The sequence below is a fragment of the Megalopta genalis genome, chromosome 1, assembly GCF_051020955.1.
Source record: "Megalopta genalis isolate 19385.01 chromosome 1, iyMegGena1_principal, whole genome shotgun sequence".
In the NCBI taxonomy this organism is placed as follows: Eukaryota; Metazoa; Arthropoda; class Insecta; order Hymenoptera; family Halictidae; genus Megalopta; species Megalopta genalis.
This window is the reverse complement of record NC_135013.1, coordinates 16,908,952-16,934,561: the sequence shown is the minus strand read 5'-3', so window position 1 is coordinate 16,934,561 and position 25,610 is coordinate 16,908,952. Positions and strand designations below refer to the sequence as shown.

The following is a 25,610-nucleotide window of genomic DNA, read 5'->3' as shown; positions in this document are numbered from 1 at the left end:
CGTATTATCCGCGCGACAGCCCGTGGATTCGAAAAATAGGTTCGACTCGTTCCGAGGAAAATGTAGCAATCGCTGCGGCGGCGACGGACTCTCTAACCGTCGTTTCGCGCGCGCAGATGGCTGGCAGCGGTGCACGGACGATGAAACACGGAGAGGATAAATTTGCTAAGCTCGACGGAGGCAACAGCAACAGCAGTCAGCAGCGTGTAGCCGTCTTTACGGTAAGATGGATCGGAGTCACTCGCTAAAAAGCGGATCGGAGGCTCGCGGCGGCGCGGGCGCGGAAGCTCCGCGATCGCGATTAAAGCGTGAAACGTATCGGGAATCCTCGAAGTCGAACAGAAGAATTAGCGGACCGGAAGCTCGGCGACGTCGCGTCGGTCCGAACAAGAGAGGTAGAGAAAAATAGACGAAGGGGTTGGGGAGGGGGTGGGAGAAATAAAAGGATACCGTGAACGAAGCGCGAACGAGCGGAGAGGCGAGATGTGAAAAATGGATTTGAATGGTGACGCGCGATAGAGCGCGAACGGGGGAGAGGAATAATGGCTGGCGGGAGAGAAGACAGGCGGGGAAACCAAAAGGGTGAATGTTTTCCCGTTAACTGTAATTTATTAGAGCTGCCGCGCTGCCGCGCGAGCGTTCATTAAATACAAGGAAATTAAACGGAGAAGAGAAAAGGCGACGGCGAGATAGCTACAAGGGAACAATGAGGCGGCTTCTTTGCGGATAACGAATATACAAAAGCGGCAAACGAGAATCTTTTCGCATCTCCTGTCCCGCTCTTTTTCCCCGACGTTTTCGTCGACGTCGCGAGGAAACCGCATAAAACGGAAATTCCGCGCGATTTCTTTGCGTCCGCGAATTACCATCCCCGCGCACCGACGCCGTATCCCATCCAATCCGATCCGATACGGCTCGAACCGAGCTTTCCCGTGATTTTCCGGATTTCCGTCCGCCGGAATACCGCGAGACTCGCGCCTGGAATACCGGGCGACGAGTAATCCTCGAGGACAAGCGCCGTGATTTCGACTGAAACGACGCGACGTCTCTCCCCGGGCTAACCAGGCAAATGCTATTTCACTCGCCCCCGCAACTGCTATCAACGAAAGAATACCGGACCGAATCTATAAAACATTTAATTAGCCTGTTAGTTCCCCTACGGGTATAACGCTGGCAACGATCCCCTGTCTCCGGTGCTTTCTGCGAGCTTTTCTCTCCGACCGAGGTAAGCACCTGTTGCGATTCGTTTTGGATCTTCTCCACGGTGTCGAAACTACCACGGTGTCCGCTCTCGGAGAATTTATTTTATTCCCGCGTTTTACCTTGGACAAAGTTTAACGACTGCCCGATAAGATTGTCTTGACGCAATCATTATATTGGGTTGGCAACTAAGTAATTGCCGATTTGTTCAATGAAATAAAAATTCTTTTTTACTTGGAACGAAGTTTAATCTGTAATGTATTTTCCATCTCGTTCGATGACCTTTTGCCATCTCTCCGACAATCTTTTCGACCATCTTTTCGGCCAAAAACTGAGTTAAGTGAAATTTTACAGCGTCATCGTCGTTAAAAGTTTTACCACGAAGGGAGTTGTCCAGGGATCGAAATAAGTGGTAATCCGATGACGCGAGATCGGGGCTATATGGTGGGTGTAACATCGATTCCCAACCAATATCCATCAATTTTTGCCGAGTGGACAAAGACGTGTGCGGCCTAGCATTGTCCTGCTGGAAAATGACACCTTTACGATTGACCAATTCTGGTCGCTTTTCCTTGACCGCTGCATTCAATTTGTCCAGTTGCTAACATTCTCGGATAATAAAAAATAACATAATAATAATAATAATAATAATAATAATAATAATAATAATAATAATAATAATTTTATAATATAACATTTACGGATATCATAAAAATGGGAGTGAGAGACATCTATAATTGTGAAATCGGCAATTACTTAGTTACCAACCCAATAATACGCGACGCTTCGGTTTTGAATATTGAGAAGCAGCTTCGCTTTTATCGAGCGTTTTTTATTCTGTCATCGAAACACGTCTGATATGCGATCAGCTCGATCCAACTGAGGCAAACTGTGTGGAAAATCATTTACTTTGTAGATCAACGGAGATTAAATAAATAGCTATTCTGTTATTCGAACGTTCATGTCAGTCTACTTAACCCGGATAATCGAGGTTCTACTGTAATACCGTTGAAAATACAGTAAATTCTCCCTAATTTTCCTTCAGCTTGTAGGCAAAAGTGGATCATTTTGGAACAGGAGATACGATTGTTCCGGCTTTGCGCCATGTTTTAATAATCGTTGACAATCGGTAATTATAAAAACAAGTCGCGAGGCTCGAATTCGCAAGGCTCCTCTTCCCAAATTGTCCATTTGGTTGCGAGAAATACGGAGTTCGAAAGCCAAAATTTTATCTTTTATTCTTTTTAGTTATTACTGGTCTGCGGATCATTATGCAAAACAACTACTTATTTATTCTTCGATTCCACGGAGTAGTCATCAATACATGCGAATAGAGAAATTCATTTGTCAAATGTACCTTTGTTTCTTTTCACTTTCAGATGCTTCAAAAATTTGAACGTCGATCACTGAACTGAAACAATCGTATCCCTCTCTTCTTCTAAGAATAAAATATTATGCCAATGATATTCGTAATTATGATAAGATTTGGTACCGTTGATTTCTGCATTACACTTGTTGCCAAGTTTAGAAGCCAGTGCACAACTAGTATGTACACGTGAACAACTATTATAAGTCGCTACTCTTTACAATTCATAATGCAACGTAGCTCTGCAAATCCGTCCGTGATATTTGTTTCCATACACCAAATAAATAAATAAATCAATGAATAAATAACAGTCATATAAGATTCTTTCGAATAATCTCTTGTTCCCTTCGCTACCGTAGGCTTCAACATCCGGTTGCTTAGCCTAATTGGCGAACGCCCCGAGCACAACTAAGGGCTGCGTCGCGATTCGCGTTCCGCAAGGGGAAGAAACGTGTACGGGGCCGAATCGGTAAAGGTCGGAACAAGGAAACGGCGAAAATCGAATTGCCGAGTAATTTCCCCCTAATGTACCGTCGTCGTCGGACCGGAAACGAGCGTGGACGTGTCGGTGCCAGCAACGCGGAAGCCGTCGCGGCGTTTCGGTTCTATTCGGCGTCGTCGAATTTAAGAAACAACGACGATCGCCCAACGAACCGTCTCCTCCTCCTCCTCCTCCTCCTCCTTCTTCTTCTGCTATTTCTCGTCCGTCCCTCGCCCTATTTCTCGAGCTCCGCGAGCTCCGTATCGTGCGGGCTCCATCTCGAAAAGAATCTCAAGCTCGGCGGAGTCTTCATCGACGACAGAAATCGACGAAAGTTTAAACGTTACGCGAACTCGAGCCATAAGGCGGACTTAGGCACGAGTTAAACCGGTAATGGATTCGTGCGAGAGCGGACTGTGTTCAACAGATAAGCCGCGAAATAAAAGTCCGGGCCGGGGTATCTAGTTTCGGTGAACTTGTCCGCGAGCGGCTGCGCCGCGCTGACTTTTTGGCTCGACGTCAAAGCGTCTCATTTGGCAGGGATCGCCAATTTTTCTCGCGTTCCCGCGTTAATTCCGTCGACGGTACCGAGACCGGAGAGTCTCGCTCGTTCACGAAGCGACGGAAGTCGCGAACATGCCCCGCGGCGAGCCTTCCGGCTGCAGCTTATCGATGAATTCCGAAGCGTCGAGTAGCGTCGCGTCAGCGCGGCCTTCCGTTCGAATAATATCGCATAAACACGAGAAACAAATTTATCCGAGGATATTATGATCCAACGATCCTACTTCTCCGATTCCGCTTCCTCTCCGAGCGTTTCGTCCGACTCCGCGATAATTACGCTCCGTTCGCACATTATCTCCGCCGGCAAGATTCGTTCTGCAGGGCCTTCCAAAGAACCATCGACGCACCTTTACCCGCTTCATCCGTTGTTCGCGCGCGTTAAATCTTATCGGCCCATTCAGCAGAGCGCGCAGCGTTTCACTATGCAAGCTAGAATCTCACGACCCCAAGGAATCCCAAGAACCTAAACTATACCATGGCGAAGTTGTAAAAGCTGCGGACGAGGTGGAACGACCGCAACTTCGAAACGAATGCACGACCGGCTAACTGTACGTCCATTAGCGGAAACTGTGAAACTTCGCCGGCCGCTGTTATTCGAACGAGATTAGGAATAGAAATCGACCTGTACGGGGTGTCCCAAAATTATGGTATTTCCGGGAAACGAGGGGTTCCTGAGGTCATCCGATGCAACTTTCTCCTTGACGAAATTTTTCTCCGACGCATCGTTTACGAGTTATTCGCGAAAAACCGTGACCAATGAGAGACGAGATCAGTTGGCTCGAGGCGGCCGAGCCAATCGGCGCAACCGGGCTTCGGCCGCCTTGCCGAGATCGTCTCTCATTGGTCAGCGTTTTTCGTTGATAACTCGTAAACGAAGCCTCGGAGAACAATTTTGTAAAGGAAAAAGTTGCATCGAATGACCTCACGAATTCCTTACATCCCTCAGAAGCACCACGATTTTGGGGCACCCTGTACAGTTGGAACGGAATGAACCTACCTCTCATGTAGATGTAAGCGGTTCCCCGCATGTTGCGTCTGGTGAGCACGACCAGGTTCAATATGTTCCCGACGATTCCCAAGCAACAGATTGCGGGCAGGATAATGCCGTAGCTGATCCTCCTCAGCGACGAGGTCCGAGGATCCTCCAAGTCCTCCTGCAGAAGGCATATTCGCGTCTCCGTCGAGTTCTCCGCGCTGTTCATCTCCCCCTCCCACGCGCGCACTCGTTTTCTCTGTCTTTTTCACATTCACAGCTGTCCGGACTCCGGGTTAAATCGTCCATTTCATCTTCCGCGATCAGAGTTCAAAGCCGAACCCATGCCGCGATCCGGCATGATCACTCGTCCCGCGTTCACGGCCCGTCTCTAGATCCTGCGATACGGTTCAGGCATTCTCGGGCCGCCGATTCTGCGACCGCGAGAACTCGATCGAGCAATTTGCTCGGATTTCGAACTATCTAGGGTAAGCGTAGGGTACGGTTTCTCGAACAAGCCGTACTTTCACAGAGAAAAGAACACCTTTCGCGCCAATAAATTGACAACTTGAGTTATATTTATTATTCTTTAACCTTTTAGGCTCGACGCGCCACTATAGTGACTTCCGCGGATATCATCTTTTAGAACGACGCGCCACTATAGTGGCTTGCTCTAATAGCTCACGCGCTCATCGTTTGAACCAAATAATCGTCTTCATGTGCATTGTTTCACACTTCTTTTGTCTTCGCATCGATTTACAGCAGTCTACAGGCTGTCACAAAAATGTCTCGCAAGCCGGAAATGGCGGGTTCCTCGGATCATTTGAAGCAACTTCTTCCTTTACAAAAATTTTCTCCGAGGCACCGTTAACGAGTTATCAACGAAAAACAGTGACCAATAAGAATCGATTACGGCTGACGCGAGGCGGCCCAGCCAATCAGCGCGCGATGCCCAGTTCCGCTAATTGGCTCGGTCGCCTCGCGCCCGCTGAGCTGGGATTCGACCGCCTCGACCGCTGGCGCCGCTGGCTCGGCCGCCTCGCGCCAGCTGAGCTGGGATTAGACCGCTCGACCGCTGGCGCTGTTGGCTCGGCCACCTCGCGGCAGCTGATCTCGCCTCTCATCGGTCACTGTTTTTCGTTAATAACTCGTTAACGGTGCCTTGGAGAACATTTTTGTAAAGGAAAAAGTTGCTTCAAATGGCCTGAAGAACCCGCCACCTTCGGATTGCGAGACATTTTTGGGACACCCTGTATATACAGACAGAATATACAGTATCAGACTCTGTACAGTACACATCAGACTCTGCCGTCCAGAGAAATAGCCTCGCGCAGAATTCAGCCGTACCTAAAAGGTTAACTTGAATATTTGCTTTTCTCAAAATATCGGATCTCCGAACGCGCAGATTTCATTAAAAAGCGTAATATAAATAAACCATACGTGTACACATATTACTGCGATTATGTATCTATTACTGCGATCCAAATACTGCGGACGTTCCGATTTCTCCGTGTCAAGGTTGACGTAACCCATTTTCTTTTCAATGTACACACACAGCTACAGTTCCCAGGATCAATATATTTTCACCGTAAAACAAATTTACAAATTAGATATAGGTACGCTACGATCAAGCGTGTTCGCACCGGCTCATCGAGAACCGCACTGTATAGGTTAGGGTACGCAATTCAGTGAAGCAGTAATATACACACATAGTAAAAATGTATATATAGTAAAAAAGTAAAAAAACTATACTAAATACTGTGTTAGTAAATAATATTTGAGGATAGATGATAGCGACAGTATATATCGACTTTTTATCAAAGTAACGATTACTTTATCTAAAAATAACGTTAAAATGAATAGTTTATTATTAATTGCCAAACCATAAATGCCTTTCGAATCAGCGTTCACAGCTGCCACTACGAATATATCATAAGACACGACGTTTTCATAAGTTTTCGGATATAAAACATCAATAAATGAATTAAAACTGCGAATGCTGTTACCCTTGTACGTCATAAATTATCGATATTAAACGTATAAAAAATCATGAGATTCATTTTTAAAAGATTATAAAGACTATAAAGAAGATTATAAAAATATTTATTACTTTTATAATGTAATAAAATAAAAAATACGCCCCGCAGTATTTGGGGCGTCCCCGCAGTAATACCCACACTTACCCTAGCAGACCGAATTCTCGAACGGCACTGTTAGCAAGACACGACGACGCGACTGTCAACGCGTTAAATATCGCGAAAGAAACGGCCCCGGATGCAACAGGTGCATCGACAGCCCACCGCCGTTCATTACTGGCGTCCGAAAACGCCGAAAGAAGATCTCGAGGATGGATGGCCTCCTGCACTATTTCCACGGTGTATCGTGTCCACAGAGCTGCCGCGCCTCATCGACCGGCCGGCCTTATCGCGTTCATCCCCTAGAAAACAAATCGTGTCGTTAACAACGGCGTACATTCGGGCTCGATCCGAAGGAATCGCTCGGAACACGACGAAGTTAATTCTCCAGTTGCCCGGCAAGTTTCCACATTTTTCTAGCCGCGGAAAGTCGGTGCGGTTCGTCGGCTAATCGACACGAAGACGGATCGCCGTACCGGCCGAGATCATCCCGGTGTTCCGCGTTGCGGCAACGAAATCGCGGGGGCGACGGCAACTGCGCCCGAAGAAACACCGGGGACGCCAGATGGAAACGGATATAATTCACGTTTCGCCGTAATAACAAAGTTTTCCCCCCCGGAGAGGGGTGAAACCGCGCCGCGTGCGTACACTCCCCGGCAAAAAGACAACGAGCTTCCGAAATTTTCATCTCGTGCTTTCGCGCTTTCTCTTCCTCCCTGCGTCAGAATTCATCGCGGCAAAAATGCAGGGTGTCCCAAAAATGTCTCGCAATCCGGAAATGGCGGGTTCCTCGGATCATTCGAAGCAACTTCTTCCTTTAGAAAAATTTTCTCCGAGGCACCGTTAACGAGTTATTAACGAAAAACAGTGACCAATAAGAATCGAGTACGACTGACGCGAGGCGGCCCAGCCAACCAGCGCACGAAGCCCAGTTCCGCTCACTGGCTCGGCCGCCTCGCACCAGCGGAACTGGGATTCGACCGCCTCGACCGCTGGCGCCGGTGGCTCGGCTGCCTCGACCGCTGGCGCCGTTGGCTCGGTTGCCTCGCGCCAGCCGAGCTCGCCTCTCATTGGTCACTGTTTTTCATTAATAACTCGTTAACGGTGCCTTGGAGAAAATTTTTGTAAAGGAAAAAGTTGCTTCAAATGACCCGAGGAACCCGCCACACTTTCGGATTGCGAGACATTTTTGGAACACCCTGTACAAAGCGACCGGGAACTTCGAAATTAATGCTCTTTCAGAGATACTTCGAGATACTTCCTCGATCGGGCGTCACCGGATCGGAAACCGTTCCTTTGACGCCGCTAAACATTCCTGCCTCGAACGCGGATGATTGCCGGGAATAACGCGCCGCGCCGTTGCGACGATTGCATCCGGAATCCCGTTGCACAAAGGAAGGTCGCGAATTATCGTAACTTCGGATTTCCCGGGAAACGTCTTGTTTCAACGTTTCCAGGCACGAACTCCGGCTTTGCTCTGGAAAACGCGGCGACGCGCGACGCGACGCGACGCCCCCGGAATATTTTCAAAATACTTACCCGCTGCTTCCCGAATATTTTTGCAATTGCCGAGGTGTGCTTGAGGCTACGAATTTCCACGTAGATCGGCGTTCGCACACATTTCTGCGCGGCGGGGCGGGTCGAGCGTTTCCCGGAAACGGTTTCGGAATGTACGCGCGTCTCGGAATTTCACTTGCAATGACTCGGAACTTCGCGAATACCTCCGTATCGTCGCGCTGCGAACGTTTCACCGGTTTGCTGCTGTTACATTTTAAGTAGTGGACCATCTTTTCGGTATTTAACGTAATATTGGTTTCGATATATCGACAATGAATACGATATATGGACTCTTTGGTGCGTATGGAAATCACAGAAGCCTTAAAATAGCCGTGTCGCCACCACCGGAAGTCGCAGGATTGGTCGGAAACCGTTCTGTTCATATCTTTGTGACTGTGAGAAAAAATACAATATGTCGCAATTCCAGAAAATGTGAGTTTACGCATTAATTGAACTGTTGAATATAGGATTCGCGTATTTATCTGGAACAAAGTCGGGATAAGAGGAAGTCCGACAGACTGGAAGAAGGAAAAAACAAGAATTTGCAATCAGAGCTTTAAGTTAAAACCCTGAAATGCGACGTTCTCTCTTGCAACAAGATATGCCACATGTCTCCCCTCTTAAAATGTAACAGTTGTCATATTGGTTAAATGATGAAGACGTCCAACTATTGGGTCGTTCGGAAAGTTGCTTCGGTTCTCAACAAAAATCTTGTTTTGTAAGCTCGTTAAAGAAGCACGTGATTCGCATTTTACGAATCAACGACGGAGCTTCTACGAGATAAGCAGAAAAATGTCGGAAAGTTTTCTTTTTATTTGAAACTTTAAAAAATTGTCTTTTATTTTCTCGTGAAAGAACGAACCAACTTTCCGAACGATCAATATTTAAAAGCGCGACTACGATTTCGTAAGACTTTTTTGCGATGGTTTGACAGCGAGCGGGTTGAACGGATTAAGAAGAACAGGGTTTTCAGAGTTCGTCGAAAAATGGACGAGCCTCTTGATAAAAATTCCAGAAAAATTGCCAGATTCGCGGTATTTACGCGGCCGCGAACACCTGTTACATTTCGACTTGTTTTCCGTCCTTGTTAACGGAATCCTGGGAGAATGCTGGAATTCAACTGCAGTCGACTCCCGAAGAGTTCGGGACGCGAACCCTGGAAGAAAGTTTGCAATTTCCGTATTGCACTCGCGACAATTCTCGCGAGTTTTCTCCGGGAACGGTACCCGCAGCTGCGGCTCGATACTCGATACTCGACCCTCGACACGAGCAGCCGAATCTCGGCTTCTCGTGTATTATACATTCGCATTCGTTTCACCCGTTCCCTTAGAGCTGCTTACTTAAACGAAGTTTCGCAACCACTGACCAGCGTGCAACCGAACCGTTCTGCATATTGCCTTAGGATTCATACTGATTTTGCTGGGCTCTTAACCCCTTGCCGTGCCATCTTCTTTCCAGTTACGATGACTAGAAGTTTTTCGATTATAATAATTTCTTAGAAGAAGAAGAAGAAGAAGAAGGATATTTGTATTTATTGTGAGCCTATATTTCCTGGAATAGTTATAAAAAACAGAATTTGATTTCAACCTAGAAGAACGGAATAACATTCATCCTTAACAGGTTCTTACTAGAAAGTCTCCGTCACGAGTTAAACTACGGCAAAGGGTTAAATTGTGTGTCGCCGGCTCGAAGTGTAAAACGAAAACATTTTAAACTTAGAACTTTGTGAAAAATGCACAGAGTATCGGTAACAAGCACCTACTATTCGTTGATATACAATGTGATCAATCCAGTGAATGAACATATTGTTTATATTATAATATTAATATTGTTTATATATAATATTAACTATTATAATATTAATTATTATTATAATTATATTATAATATTAATATTGTTTATATATAATATTAATTATTATTATAATTATATTATAATATTAATATTGTTTATATATAATATTAACATATTGTTCGCCGGCATTAATTTTGTAAATTCCGAAAGTCCACAATTTGCAATAAAAAAAAATTTCTTAAGAAATTGACTAGTGGTACTATCTATGTCTATCGTGTACGAACAAAACGTCTCTAATAGCATTATCTAATCATTTCGTCTGGGATTATCATGTAGAAAGAAGTTATTTAGGCTTCTCTTGGTACAGCACAGTAATTGAAAACTCTATTAATGGTATATCAGTAGATAAAGTGTTAAGCTGCACGTTTGTTAAAACGATCGTTATTTAATCCTAATTAATCTAGTATTAATCCTAATTAATCTTTAGTATTATTACTAAACTCATTCATCTCTGAATACAATTCTAGCATTTCTTGGTAGTTGCAGCTATTTAAAAAAAATGCGTTAAGTGATCAATGAATGAACAATTGATAAATCACACAATGACATCTACAAGACATATGTTGATATATAATGGAACTACCCTAAGTAACTATAGTACGAAATGGGTATAATGAACGTTACTTTTTCATATAGGAAGTGTCCGTTCATTAGTTCATTCAGTGTCAAATTTCGGGTTACTGTGAATTTCCCCGTGCTACTGCCACGCCTAATTTATTGCTATGTCGATGATAAGGGTCGACGGAGTCGGTCGAGCGCGTGATGCGGCACGCGACGCGAATTCCCGGATGACGTCGCAATATGGTCTGTTTGGGTGTGAGTCGGGTTAGAAAAACCGCGGAGCTAGAAGATACGTGTTAGGTACAGTAAATTCTCCCCAATCGTCCCTCAGTTTCTAAACAAAGTGGACAACTTGGGAAGAGGGGATATTCGAGCCTCGGGGCACGTTTTTGTAGCTGTCGATAATCGGCAGCTATAAAAACGAGCCGCGAGGCTCGAATAATCGTGTACTCACTTCTCAAGTTGTTAATTTTTTGTTTACAAGTTGAGGGGCGATTGAAGAGGATTTATTGCACTAGGTACGTGACCGTCGAATCGTGGCATCTGGCAAATTCCCGGAAGACAATATAAAATAGTCTTTTTGGGTGTGAATTGGGTAAAAAGACCGCGGATCTACGAGGTACGTGACCGTCGAATCGTGGCAAGTGGTCTCCAAATTGCCTTCGAATCGTATCGTGTGGACTACGAGTTGCCTTCGAATCGTGTCACGTGGCCTTCGAATTGTCTTCGAATTGCCTTCGAATCGTGTCAGGTGGCCTCTGAATTGCCTTCGAATCGTGGAAGCCTCCGAATTGCCTTCGAATCGTGTCAGGTGGCCTCCGAATTGCCTTCGAATCGTGGAAGCCTCCGAATTACCTTCGAATCGTGTCAGGTGGTCTCTGAATTGCCTTCGAATCGTGGAAGCCTCCGAATTACCTTCGAATCGTGGAAGCCTCCGAATTACCTTCGAGTCGTGTCACGTGGCCTCCGAGTTGCCTTCGAATCGTGTTACGTGGCCTCCGAATTATCTCCGAATTGCCTTCGAATCGTGTCATGTGGTTCTGAATTTTCTTTGAATCGTGTCAGGTGGCCTCCGAATTGCCTTCGAATCGTGAAAGGTGGCCTCCGAATTGCCTTTGAGTCGTGGCAAAATATTAGAAATAAAAAAATTCATCGTTTTTATTCTAACATTACTGTGTAGTTAATAATAACCGAGTTTCTATAAAAACGAACCGCGACACTCGAAGAATCGTGTCCCGAGTGTCTAGCTATGATCATTTTCAATTCCAAGCTCCGACCTTCTAAGAAGAATTTACTGCATGTATACAGAGTGTCCTAAAATTATTGTATTTCCGGGAACTGAGGGGTTCGTGAAGTTATTTGAAGCAACTTTTTCCTCGGCGAAAATGCGATCCGCGGCTTCGTTTACGAGTTATTAACGAAAAACAGTGACCAATGAGAGGCGAGATCAGCTGGCGCCTGGCGGCCGAGCCAATGAACGGAACTAGGCTTCGCGCGCTCATTGGCTGCACCGCCTCGCGCTAGCGAGTCGATCTCGCGTCTCATTGGTCAGCGTTTTTTTGTTAATAACTCGTAAACGATGCCTCGGAGAACATTTTTGTAAAGGAGAAAGTTGCTTCAAATGATCTCGGGAACCCCCTCATTTCCCGGAAATACCATAATTTTGGGACACCTTGTATATAACGTCGGACCACTTCCAGATACGTATTCAATTCGGTTATAAATATTAAAATCGAAAACGGCAAGAACTAATAAAAGTGAAAACGAATGAAATCATGTTCGACAGATTTTCAGGGGAAATCACTGTGGGCCATTTCGATTTTGAATACCGCAGATTTCCTCGGAGACTGATCGTGCAAGGCTGTACCGGTGATCGACGCAATTTAGAGAACGATAAGATCGGAGCGTTCCGGATCGGGATAGGTGTCGTGGAATCGAATGCGGTAAACCGTGGAGACGACACATCCGAGAGGAAAAAATTACTGGCCCCGATCGGATACGGAATTTCCCTCGGCGGCTGAGAGATCTCGCGTTCGCTTTCGCGCTTGTTCACCGATCGACGGAGATCCGATAAGGTCCGGGCGATATCACCGAGAATACTTATCCATTTTTCCGCGACATTTCGACGCCGTTCCAGACTTTCCAGCCGCTGTCGTCCGCCGCTGCTCGCTCTCGAAACGACCGCGCTGCGAATTCAAGAAATTATCGTCGCGTATCCGCGCTCTCGGTCCCACGCGGATCCGCTTTCGCTGTCATCGACGATTCCCTCGGCCGATGAATCGCAGCCACTCGAATTTCGACGGCCGCAAAGTCGTTAAAGTTAATTGTCGCGTTAAGTTACGTGTCCGTAATACAGATCAAAAGCGTCGAGTTAATTGCACGCTATCGGGACATTCGATCCGATTCGATCGGGGCTAAGCGATTTAAACGGTATATCGTGTTCTATTCGACATCGATCCTCGCCGAGAAAACCGGTTCTCGTCTACGAGTGAACTCCTCGTTCGTTCCTTGAAATCTATCGCTCAACTATCGGCTTGGCGAGACAGTAATTTCGGTTTGCATCAATAGATAGCGTTATGTTTTTATTGTCATTCTTTTGTTAAAGTTATAATTTCTTTGTCTTCTGGTCATTAGCGACATCTTGGTGCTGTTTTTAGTTCAGGATGATTATATTTGGTGATAGGCGTTGGTTTCTTTTAGGTAATGTAGGATATTCTGGACACATGTTTCTGTGATGTCAGATCGTCGGTGATGTTATTTTATATTTTTACTTCTTGTTGGTAGAAGTCTTGAGTTATTACATGTGTTTTCGTTTTCTAGGAAAAATTGAGTTTCATTTAACATTGAAATACCGAAATTACTTTCTTGCCAATCCAATATTTCCGAAGTGTCCAAACGGTCTGATCGCGGAACGACGCCCCTTCACCGAAAAACCGCAACAGTTTCGCGTCTCGTATCTTCTTTCGCTTCTATTTTTTTCTGAAAAAAAAAAGAATGACGCAAAGAAAACGTTCGAAAGTCCGCGGGGACAGATTCAACGAGCCTAAACGAAGGATATCGAAAATCTACGGCGACCCTTTCGTCTCGCGAAAGATACGAAGAACAAGTTGTTTCGAGGGGACCGTAACTTTCTTGTTTATGTTTGGCCCCGTACGCTCGCGTTAGGGGGCCGATCCATGAAACTGGAAAAAAAAGAGGGTGCAGAAGTGGAAGGGTCTGTCGTAAATTCGAAATAAAAAATGGAGAGGCTTATATCAGAGATTTGCGACACGCGGCGAATCCCGGTGCTCGTTTAGGCGGTTTCGACCGTGGATTCGGGCACCTCGATCGCTGATTTCCGAAAAACCGAACGCGATAATGGAGCGTGTTCGGTCGGTTCCCACGTGCCAACGAACGAAAACGAATTACGTTGATACACCGGCGACGTTGAAAGAGACTCGAGTTGCTTCGACGACGCGACCCTCCGTCACGTTATGGGAACGCTATCGAACTGGGAGGGGCCGTCTTGCCCTCTCGATCGGCGTCGTTAGATTTCCTGTAATGCTGCCGTGTAACGCGAAGGATATTACAGCCTGATTAGGTCGGCAACGCGCACATTTCCCTCGAGCATTTCGTTTACGCACGAAAGGAAAAAAATGAGATCCGAATCCGCGTCGCGAACCGAGGGGACTTGCGGAATACGCAACGGGCGTTCTTTCGAAATATGTTCTCGTGGACGCGATATACAGTAATATCTCCCTAACTGATGCTCAGATTGTGCAGAAAAATGGACAATTTGGGAAGAGGAGATGCGATTATTCGAGCCTTGCGGCTCGTTTTTATAATTGTTGAGAATCGGTAATTATAAAAACAAGGTGCAAGACTCAAATTAATCGTATCTTCTCTTCCAAAATTGTCCATTTTTCTGCACAATTTGAGCGTCAGTTAGGGAGACATTACTGTATAAACACTATTCTTCGTCGAACAAATCATTACCAACCACTATAGTTGACAATCGGCAACTATAAAAATGAGCCGCGAGGCTCGAATAATCGTATCTCCTCTTCCCCAAATTGTCTATTCTTGTTTAAAAGCTGAAGGAAAACTAGAGAGAATTTATTGCAGTTCCCATAAAATTAGGACACCACTTTTTCTCCGAGGAATCTCTTTTTTTGCCGAAACGAGTACAATAAAGCTTCAGCTTATAAATAAAAATAGACTATTTGGGAAGAGGAGATACTATTATCCTAGCCTCGCGGCTCGTTTTTATAATTGTGGACAATTTATAACTATAAAAATAAATCGCAAGGCTCGAATAATCGTATCTCCTCTTCCCCAAATTGTCTATTCTTGTTTAAAAGCTGAAGGAAAATTAGAGAGAATTTATTGCAATTCCCATAAAATCAGGACACCACTTTTTCTCCGAGGAATCTTTTTTTTTGCCGAAACGAGTACAATAAAGCTTCAGCTTATAAATAAAAATAGATTATTTGGGAAGAGGAGATACTATTATCCAAGTCTTGCGGTTCGTTTTTATAATTGTGGACAATTTATAACTATAAAAATGAACCGCAAGGCTCGAATAATCGTATCTTCTCCTCCAAAATCGTCCATTTCTGTGGACAATTAGAGCGTCAATTAGAGAGACATTACTGTATTTTGTGTCACGAAGAGTATACTCGTTAATTATGTATGTAGTATATGTTGATGTTAAGCGAATAAATAAATACTAGTAATAAAATTGTTAGTTTTATACAAAATAGAACCGTCTTTTTGATTCAATATTTTAACAGCGATACTTAATCTTACGAGTATACTCGTCGTCGCTTGATTCTCGCGATACACGTAGGTGCGCGCTCTGAAAATGAGGCGCCGACAGCTAACTGGTTAATTGACTTATACGAACTCGTTCTTTATGCAATAGTATAAACACTTTCGCGATAGATCTGTTAAATATGCCTTTCTTCGGCTTGTTGATATTAGGTTCGACGCAGTCGACAGATATCTCCGAAGCATTATGACTTTTATTTAGTATCTATTTTCCAATTACAGTAAAGTCTCCCTAATTGACGCTCAGATTGTCCACAAAAATGGACAATTTGGGAAGAAGAGCCTTGCAGCTCTTCCGAACCGTAAGGATCGAATAATCGTATCTCCTCTTCCTAAATTGTCCATTTCTGTGGACAATCCGAGCGTCAATTAGAGAGACATTACTGTAGCCCGTTTCAGAGAACCGACTCCTCCCTTCTGCGTTGTTGTTTTTGATGCCAACGCGATGTCCCGGGGACGTGACAAATGGGCGAAACGGCCCACCGCGAATTATTAAAAACCGGAAATATATCCTATTTGCGGATTCAACGACGCGACGTCCGAATTCTTCCGACGGACAATTTTCTCGGATCTTTTTGCCTAAACCTTGTTTCCCCGACCGTTCACCGGCGACCTACAAACCCCGCGGACGACGGTTCTACGACGACCTACAAACTTGCCGAACGTTCTAAAGGGGCGGGAAAGGAGAAAGCTTTCGTTAATAATCGTTGGGAAAATATTCTGCAAAATAGATTCTATTTTCGAATGAGAATTTCGGCTAAAAGGATTCGCTAGGCGAAACCGTGGTGGTTTCCGAGTGGGTGTGCGCCGGCGCGGCTATGTATTCGAGAGATCTGAATCTGATCTTGCGAGAGGGAACATTCGGAATTAGAACGAAGAATTCTCTCCGTGAGACCGGATGAAAGAAAATTAACCGAGGACAAGTCCCCGTTTTCCGTGACGACCCGACCGATCCGACGACAATGAGCCGAAATTTCTCACCGCTGCCGGCGTGGCGATCCATTAGCAGAGGATCCATCGTCGAACCGACGGAATCCTCCGCGAAGGTGCGGGTCCGTGTCAAGGCCAGACAGGTCCGCGCATTAATTTTTCATGGAACTGCCCGGACACGTTGAATTTTGCAGATCGTTGTGTCGCAACGCGTGCGGCTTCCTGGAAACATTCGGCACGAACGCCCGAATCGCTTCGTTTGCTAAAAATTGTCTCGGTCTCGAATCGAGTAAGCGATAGAATTTGGTATCTTTGCTCGAGCATGTGAGATTCGCCGGTACAGTAAATGCTCCCTAATTTTCTCGTTTTTATAATTGAGCCGTTTATTTTGAAAGTGGCATAAGTCACTTTGTTTTTAAGTCGATATATTTAAGGGTTTGCGTTTTTACACCGTTTAAAAATATCGATGCTAACTTTCGAGAAGATTTACTTGTATTTGTTATCTCAGGATACTGATATTTTTCTCAGTATAAATAATTTCGTATAAACATTAAAAAATCACCACTTTTCATTACGGTAAAGTGACTTATGCCACTTTCAAAATAAACGGCTCAATTGTTGACAATCGGTAAAAATGAGCCGCGTTAATAATTTATAGCTGAAAACTTCTTAATAAATTGATCGGTGACACTAACTAAAGGTAAATTCTCTGTAATTTTCCTTCAATTTCTAAACAAAAATGGGCAATTTGAAAAGAGGAGATACGATCATTCGAGTCTCGCGGCTCATTTTTATAGTTGCCGATTATCAACGACTATAAAAAACGAGGTGCAAGACTCGAATAATCGTATCTCCTCTTCCCAAATTGTCCAATTGTAAGCGATAGAATTTGGTATCTTTGCTCGAGCATGTGAGATTCGCCGGTACAGTAAATGCTCCCTAATTTTCTCGTTTTTATCATTGTTGACAATCGGTAGAAATGAGCCGCGTTAATAATTTATAGCTGAGAACTTCTTAATAAATTGATCGATGACACTAACTACAGTAAATTCTCTGTAATTTTCCTTCAATTTCTAAACAAAAATGGGCAACTTGAAAAGAGGAGATACAATCATTCGAGTCTCGCGACTGATTTTTATAGTTGCCGATTGTCAACGACTATAAAAACGAGGTGCAAGACTCGAATATAATATAATTTTTCGAATATAATTTCCGTCGTTACTTATGACCATTATGACTTATGGCAATTTGTGAGCAACATTTTTCAAAAATATATATCTCAAATGAATATATGCATATCCATCGAAATTTGCAATGACATTATCCTAATATATAATATATTATAATTAATATATATATAAATAATTTTAATAATAATATAATTAATATAATTAATATATATATAATAATATATTATACCTAATATTTTACCTATGAGTTGCGTAAAGATCCGCGCAGTCTACTCGCGAGTGGACAGCGGATTTGCTGCGTTTAAGGCACGTGCGATTTAAAACGGTGAAAAAAAAATTCAGATGAACCGAGTCTGTCGACGCATCAATTCGAACGTATCGAAATGATCGAAGGAAGACGAGAATCGCGTTACGCTCCAACGTCTCGCGACCAATCTCGCGGACAATTTATATTCTGCATAAAAATCCGCGGTGTACTCGCGCGTAACCCGGATATCCCGCGAGTCGCAGCTGCAGTAAGCAAGCGCGAAACCGTGATGATAAAATTGCTGTCGAGATAGATCCGATGAAATCGACGAGACGGCTGAAGAAGGAACCGAGCGATAAACTCGAAAGAATAGCGGCTGGAGCGCGGAGGAAAGCTCGCGATTGTTGCAGTTGGTAATTTGATGGACAACGGGTGGACGTCCGGGAAGTTCGCCGAGGGAAGTTTCGTCGTGAGTTTGTTTCGCAGCTCGACAAGTTGGTCCATGCGTCAAGTTTCTTCGGCCCGGATGGAGACGCTCGTAAATATTATAGTCCCGTCGAGACGGCGCGATCGGGTGCGGCGTGTCGTCGATGCTTTGTGATGTCGCGCGCGCGGCCGGTTTCAATTCGATTCGATTCGACCCGACCCGGCCCGGCCCGGCCCGATCCGATTCGATTATTCGCGTCACGTCGCGCGCGCGCAACATTTTTAATTTAAGTTCGACGGGAACCCGCACTGTTTTTTCCTCGGCCGCGCGCGGCACGCCGGCGTTCGTGAATAGATTTGAAATGGGGTCGGAACGCATCGGTAATAACTCGCCGCGAAATCACGTTCTTTCACTGTCGCTGATAACGCGGAGAAGTCGAAATCCTCGGGACCGGACCGCCGTCGACATTATTTTTCCTCGGACCTCGATGGAAAACACGGTCATTGAGATTCTTGTCGCGTTCCATGGAGCAGCACACAGCGCTTCCCATCCCCCCTACCTCCCCCCCTCTTCCTCATTCCTCGCTCTGTACAAGCAATTACAATTGGTCCGGGTAATAACGCGGCTTTGTTCCGAACAATACCGGGGAAACTCTCTTCGGGGCCGTCGTAAAGATGTTTCGCCCCGTGCCGCGGTCTCGATCTATTCGTTCCTTCGGCAAATTCTATTATCCTATGATAATAAGGCCCGTCCTGTGTTTGAACAGCGAACCTAGTGTACGTGCAAGAATCAGATCCGATCGGAGGTGCGCGCGGTGCACCTCCGATCGCGGAGCTCCGATCCTTCTTTCTCAATCGCGCGCCCAATGCCGAGCAAACCAATCAATCGAGTACTTCCGACGAACCTTTGCGATAAGCTTTACAGCGTATAAAACGCTTATCGATCTCTATCTGACCGAATAACGCGTGCAAAGAGTGTCGATAGCGTTTCCGCGGTGAAGACGGAACGTCGGTGGATACCAAACAATTCGAGGCGATCCGCTGGAGGACGAACCGCGTTCAGACCGTCGATTCGAGGGGTCGGGAGGGAACAAATGCGTACAAATGCGTTGCTGAAGCGTTCCGACGCGATGTATCCGCGAAAAGAGACGCGACTTCCGTCTGACGGTTTTCATAAAATCTTGTTACTCGCGAACAAGAACGATGCGCTTCTCTTGCATGCAAGACGACGCGCGGTTTCAGGTTGTCCCGCCAACAGGTTAAAAAATAAGAGACGCCGGATAGGAAGTTTTACCATCGTTCTTTTTATTGCAAATTTAACTTTGGAAACGCGACTGGCTACGCGGCGAAAGTGCGCGACAGGGCGCGGCGAATAGAGTCGAAGATTTTGTAGTAACGAAATGTATTAGGTCTACCGGAAAGTTCTGTCCGATGGTGTCACTTCAAGATTCAATCTATATGCACATGTTGATTGGAGACATATACGACTATCTCTCTTTATCGTTGCATTTACACGCATGTACTCTCCTAAATAAACTGAAACAAAGATGTCTCGTGTCATTCTTGTATTCTAGGAGAATTAGTTGACACTAGTAAAAAGTCCAATCAAACTGCTTGATGTGTAAGTTTATGTGATCACATACATTTCCCGCCATTCATACACGATCCTTTTCCCTTCGTATCGATTGCTTTTTATGGCTATTCTTACGATGTGTGTTTCAACACCGACTCATTGGTTGCAATTTTTAAAAAATTTTCAATTGTTTTGTGCTGACCCTTCTCATTCGTTTCCATTTTTTTCGGAAATGAATCTTTGAGGTGTCTTCGTATGCTCGTAGTCTGAATCTCCTGTAGATCAATGTGTCAAAATAATAAGCGATATATTAGGTCTACCGGAAAGTTCTTTCCGATAATGTCACTTCAAGTTTCAATCCATATGCACATGTTGATTGGAGACATATACGACTATCTCTCTTTATCGTTGCATTTACACGCATGTACTCTCCTAAATAAACTGAAACAAAGATGTCTCGTGTCGTTATTAAGCGAGACGCGATCGTGAAAACATGGCTACCGATGATAATGCCAGACCACATGCTGCTTTGGCGACTCGTCAGAAAATCGCAGAGCTAGGCTGGGAAATTCTGTCGCATCCACCATACTCCCCGGACCTAGCACCCTCCGATTATCACTTGTTTCTCTCTTTGCAAAACTTTTTACAGGAAAAAAAATTCAAAACTGAAGCTGATGTCAACCAAGCACTAGTCGAGTTCTTCGCCTCTAAAAATAAATCATTTTTTAAAAATGGCATTTCCAAGTTGCCATCACGCTGGCAAGAAGTCATAAGTAACGATGGAAAGTATACTCCACAATAAATATTATTAAATGTATGAAAATTGTGTTATATTTCGATTAAAAAACGGGCAGAACTTTCCGGTAGACCTAATATATGTGAGACGTTCTCTTCAACAAATCAATTATTCTGCCAAATACAATACGAAAAGAATTGTTATTTTTATAGATCAATACTTACTTTGCGTTCATTCTTTTGAACATTACGGATAGTAAAAGCAACATTGCCAAATATAGTAAATTCTCCCCAATTTTCCTTCAGCTTCTAAACAAAACTGGACAATTTGGAAAGAGGAGATTTGAGCCTTGCACCTCGTTTTTATAATTGTTGACAATCGGCAACTATTTTTAAAAAATGGCATTTACAAGTTGCCGTCACGCTGGCAAGAAGTCATAAGCAACGATGGAAAGTGTATTCTACAATAAATATTATTAAATGTATGAAAATTGTGTTATATTTCGATTCAAAAACGGACGGAACTTTCCGATAGACCTAATATATGTGAGACGTTCTGTTCAACAAATCAAATATTCTGCCAAATACAATACGAAAAGAATTGTTATTTTTATAGATCAATACTTACTTTGCGTTCATTCTTTTGAACATTATGGATAGTAAAAGCAACATTGCCAAATATAGTAAATTCTCCCCAATTTCCCTTCAGCTTCTAAACAAAACTGGACAATTTGGAAAGAGGAGATTTGAGCCTTGCACCTCGTTTTTATAATTGTTGACAATCGGCAACTATTTTTTAAAAATGGCATTTACAAGTTGCCATCACGCTGGCAAGAAGTCACAAGCAACGATGGAAAGTATATTCTACAATAAATATTATTAAATGTATGAAAATTGTGTTATATTTCAATTCAAAAACGGACGGAACTTTCCGATAGACCTAATATATGTGAGACGTTCTGTTCAACAAATCAAATATTCTGCCAAATACAATACGAAAAGAATTGTTATTTTTATAGATCAATACTTACTTTGCGTTCATTCTTTTGAACATTATGGATAGTAAAAGCAACATTGCCAAATATAGTAAATTCTCCCCAATTTCCCTTCAGCTTCTAAACAAAACTGGACAATTTGGAAAGAGGAGATTTGAGCCTTGCACCTCGTTTTTATAATTGTTGACAATCGGCAACTATTTTTTTAAAATGGCATTTACAAGTTGCCATCACGCTGGCAAGAAGTCACAAGCAACGATGGAAAGTGTATTCTACAATAAATATTATTAAATGTATGAAAATTGTGTTATATTTCAATTCAAAAACGGACAGAACTTTCCGGTAGACCTAATATAGACTTTTTCAGATGGTTTGTAGGAGAGACGCGGAAAATGATGTCCCGAAGCTCGTTCTCTAAATCCATGGATACGACCTCCCGGCTATTTGATAGAACGAAACTTTTTCGCTCTTGTTAATCCACTGTGCGCGTATGCAACGACCACTGCGCCGTAACGTAACAACATTTATCCTGTTTGTAAACAGCGCCCCGCGGCCTCTCCGGTTCTGTGTTATTTACTAGAGGTGGGCGGGCGACAGAAAATTTCGGGTACCCGGCATCGAAGTCGGGTCAAGTAGTGTTTAGGTCGAGCCGAGAACCCTAATGTATACAACAGGGGTGGCCTAACTTTTCATCACTACAGCGACCTGTTTCTCTTTTTTTTAAATTATAGGCGGCGGTCTACCAACATCGTATGTGTGAAGCGATCGTAAGATAGGTGGTAATTTAATACGTTCAGTGACGCGTCGCTCGCATTCGGGTGACACTAATTTTTTTTATTGGTTTTCGAAATTAATTTTTATCGCAACAGATTCGGATAAACTGAATCTTACTAGAATGTTTAGAATGCAAAAGTGATCAAATACCATTCGCTATGGTAACCTTTAACTTTATATTCCATTAATTAAATTACTTCGATTTTGTGGGGAATTTTTTGGGGACGAGTTTCGGTACTTGACGTGTTAAAGCCAGAAATGAATTTGAATTTAAAATAAGCATTAAATTTGAAATAAACAATCGAATGGTCTATAACATTCGGATGCCCGAATATTAACGTCGCGGGTCTGGTAAATCCCTTAATTGGATTTTACAGTTACACTTTCTTCAATCTTTTTTGGATTCAATTGCATGCAAGTATAATATTGCTGCCATTGTCAATGACAAAAAAAGAACAGGTGTACTAAGAGTATTCAAACCGCATTTCCTCAAGACGCAATTAATGCAGCTTGTATACGATTCTGTTAAATGAATACTTGAACAATGATTTTTTATTGATCGTAAATTGTAAATTATATTACTTTCTCGGGAAAGTATGTTTCCTAAAAAAAAAGAAACAGATTTCATTTAATATATTATGAACTGTTCTCTTTGCTGGTGGATTTTAAAAATTTGATTTCACTTGTATATAAAATACACAAAACATTTACACACCTGAAAGAATAAGTAAAAATAATAAGTGAAATCGGATCGAAGGATTACAATGACACGCGACGTAATATTCGGGTACTTGAATATTATGAATCTTCTAGGTTACCGATTCGACCTAAGCTCCACCTAATCCAACTTTGACCCGAAATTTTCGGGTACCTGAGTATCGCAAACTTTTGAGACCCGACCTGAACCCGAGAAAATAACCTGACTCGACCCGAGCACTAACTAACCCGACTTTGACCCGAAATTTTCGGGTACCTGAGTATCGCAAACTTTTGAGACCCGACCTGAACCCGAGAAAATAACCTGACTCGACCCGAGCACTAACTAACCCGACTTTGACCCGAAATTTTCGGGTACCTGAGTATCGCAAACTTTTGAGACCCGACCTGAACCCGAGAAAATAACCTGACTCGACCCGAGCACTAACTAACCCGACTTTGACCCGAAATTTTCGGGTACCTGAGTATCGCAAACGTTCGGGACCCGACCCGAACCCGAGAAAATTTCCCGACCCGAGAAAATAACTCGACCCGACCTGAACCCGAAATATCGGATTCCCGCCCACCCCTATTATTTACGAGAGCCAGTCAGCTTACATTCGGTTATTAAAACGCGGAGTTACGCTCGCGGAAACATCTTCTATAAGACGATCTCTCTGTGTGCACAGAAACGGAGGAATCATCGGTCTCCAGCAGTTCCACGATGGAAAATAGTGTCCCTTTGTTTTTTTATTGAATCTATCAACTGTTAAACGTCGCGCAGCTACTGTTTACAAACAGGATCGGATGCTCCATCGAGTCCCGAAGCTCGGTTCCCTTAAAAACAGCTCCGGGCGAGAAAATATTACTCAACGCTATTTTCTCATTTTTCGCGAGGGATGGCCTAACGCTCTCTCTCTCCTCTCTCTCTCTCCATTCTCTCTCCTCTCTCTCTCCTCTCTCTCCTCTCTCTCCTCTCTCTCTCCTCTCTCCTCTCTCTCCTCTCTCTCTCTCCACTCTCTCCACTCTCTCTCCACTCTCTCTCTCTCCACTCTCTCCTCTCTCTCTCCACTCTCTCTCCTCTCTCTCTCCTCTCTCCTCTCTCTCCTCTCTCTCTCCTCTCTCTCCTCTCTCTCCTCTCTCTCTCTCCTCTCTCTCTCTCCACTCATTCTCTTCTCTCTCTCTCCTCTCTCTCTGTCTCGCGCGCACGTTATTCGACAGAACCTGCATATCAAGGGACCAACTTGGTACACCGGTCGTAGGGGACGAGTATAGAACCAAAGCTTCGGCTCGTAAACACGTTTAGCACTCGCCTCGGGTGCTGGTCGTGCGACGATTGCAAAAGTTCAATTCGAGTTCCGTCCGTGGTCTGCACAGCTCAGGTGTGTCCGCAGGGTGACCGTCGCCCATTTAGGACCGTGGAGGATAGATAAAGCGATAACGAGGTATTTCGAGGAGAGTTATACTATCGGCCGGGTTTATCGTCCCCATCTTCCCTTCCCTCCTCCTTCTTCTTCTATAAAAAACGGTCTCACGGTGCCGCGGGTTGCAACAGATGGCAACGGGAAAATTCGCGAGCAGGCACGCATTTTCTACTTACCTCCGAAAGCGGATTACCGCTCGCTCTCCGAGCCGCTCGTTGTCGGCGAATCGCTGAAACGACGGTACCGGACGAGTGGACGGCTCACGACGATTTCGCGAAGATCTCGCGACGGTTCTCGCGACGGTTTCGCGCCGATTCGAGCGACGGGCGAGCACACGGGACAGAGGGCGATACGAGCCGAAAGACATTTGACGCGCGTCGCGACGCCGACTGGAGAAGTTCGCGGCGAGGTGGGCACGTCGGCCGGACGCCGGCTCGTCGGGACGCCGCCGGGACGTCGAGACGCATGCTCCAGGATACGTCGTGCCACGGGGATCGTCTGATGGAATGCAAGCAGCCGGCCGGGGGGAAGCTAATAATTGAGAGACACTCGGGGACCGGTTTTCATTCGAATCGAAAGTTGATCGACGCCCGCGAACGCTGCCTCCCGCAACCGAGTAATTGTCATATCCACTTGCCTTCGCCCTAATCGAATATCCCTCGAGAACAATTCCTTCGATAAGCTCGAGCCGCGAGAATGCGGACTTTGTTTCAGCGATCACCGACGACTTACGTTGCGAGTACGAGGAAGTTTTCTTAACCCTCGATTTCCATCGATTTTCCTCGATTTTCCTCGATTTTCATCGATTTTCATCGATTTCGAACGAAGAGGATGTTCTAAATAACGTTTTTTTTTAACCCGGCGACGATTATTTCATTGAAATTACGAAGATCCTCTCGTAAAGAAACTGTTGAACAAACTTCTCGATTCGGATGCGTAAGGTAAAGTACCTATTATGAAACACCGCTGAATTGTGACCCCTACTCGAAACGGTAGCAGCAAAAACTAGTAGTTTATAAGAGTATTTTGTAAATTCACTCGCATAAATACTATTATTATATATCGGCTGTGAAAAAGATGTTTATTCGAGCGCGGATGTTCCTTGGCAAGAACATACTGCTCC

The 25,610-nt window shown here is 44.4% G+C and overlaps 1 protein-coding gene across 1 annotated transcript in view; it reads right to left on the bottom strand.

Moving 5' to 3' along the window:
* LOC117222680 (putative G-protein coupled receptor B0563.6) overlaps positions 1-24,883 on the bottom strand; it is a 47,662-nt gene extending 22,779 nt beyond the window's left edge. Inside the window, exons 1-3 of the mRNA XM_033474523.2 lie at positions 24,664-24,883; positions 6,765-7,018; positions 4,606-5,064 (exon numbers count right to left, since the gene is read on the bottom strand). Of these exons, the coding sequence (XP_033330414.1) occupies positions 4,606-4,810 (205 nt within the window). The 5' untranslated portion in view covers positions 4,811-5,064; positions 6,765-7,018; positions 24,664-24,883. The remainder of the gene's footprint in view (positions 1-4,605; positions 5,065-6,764; positions 7,019-24,663) is intronic.
* Between the last annotated feature and the right edge of the window lie 727 nt (positions 24,884-25,610).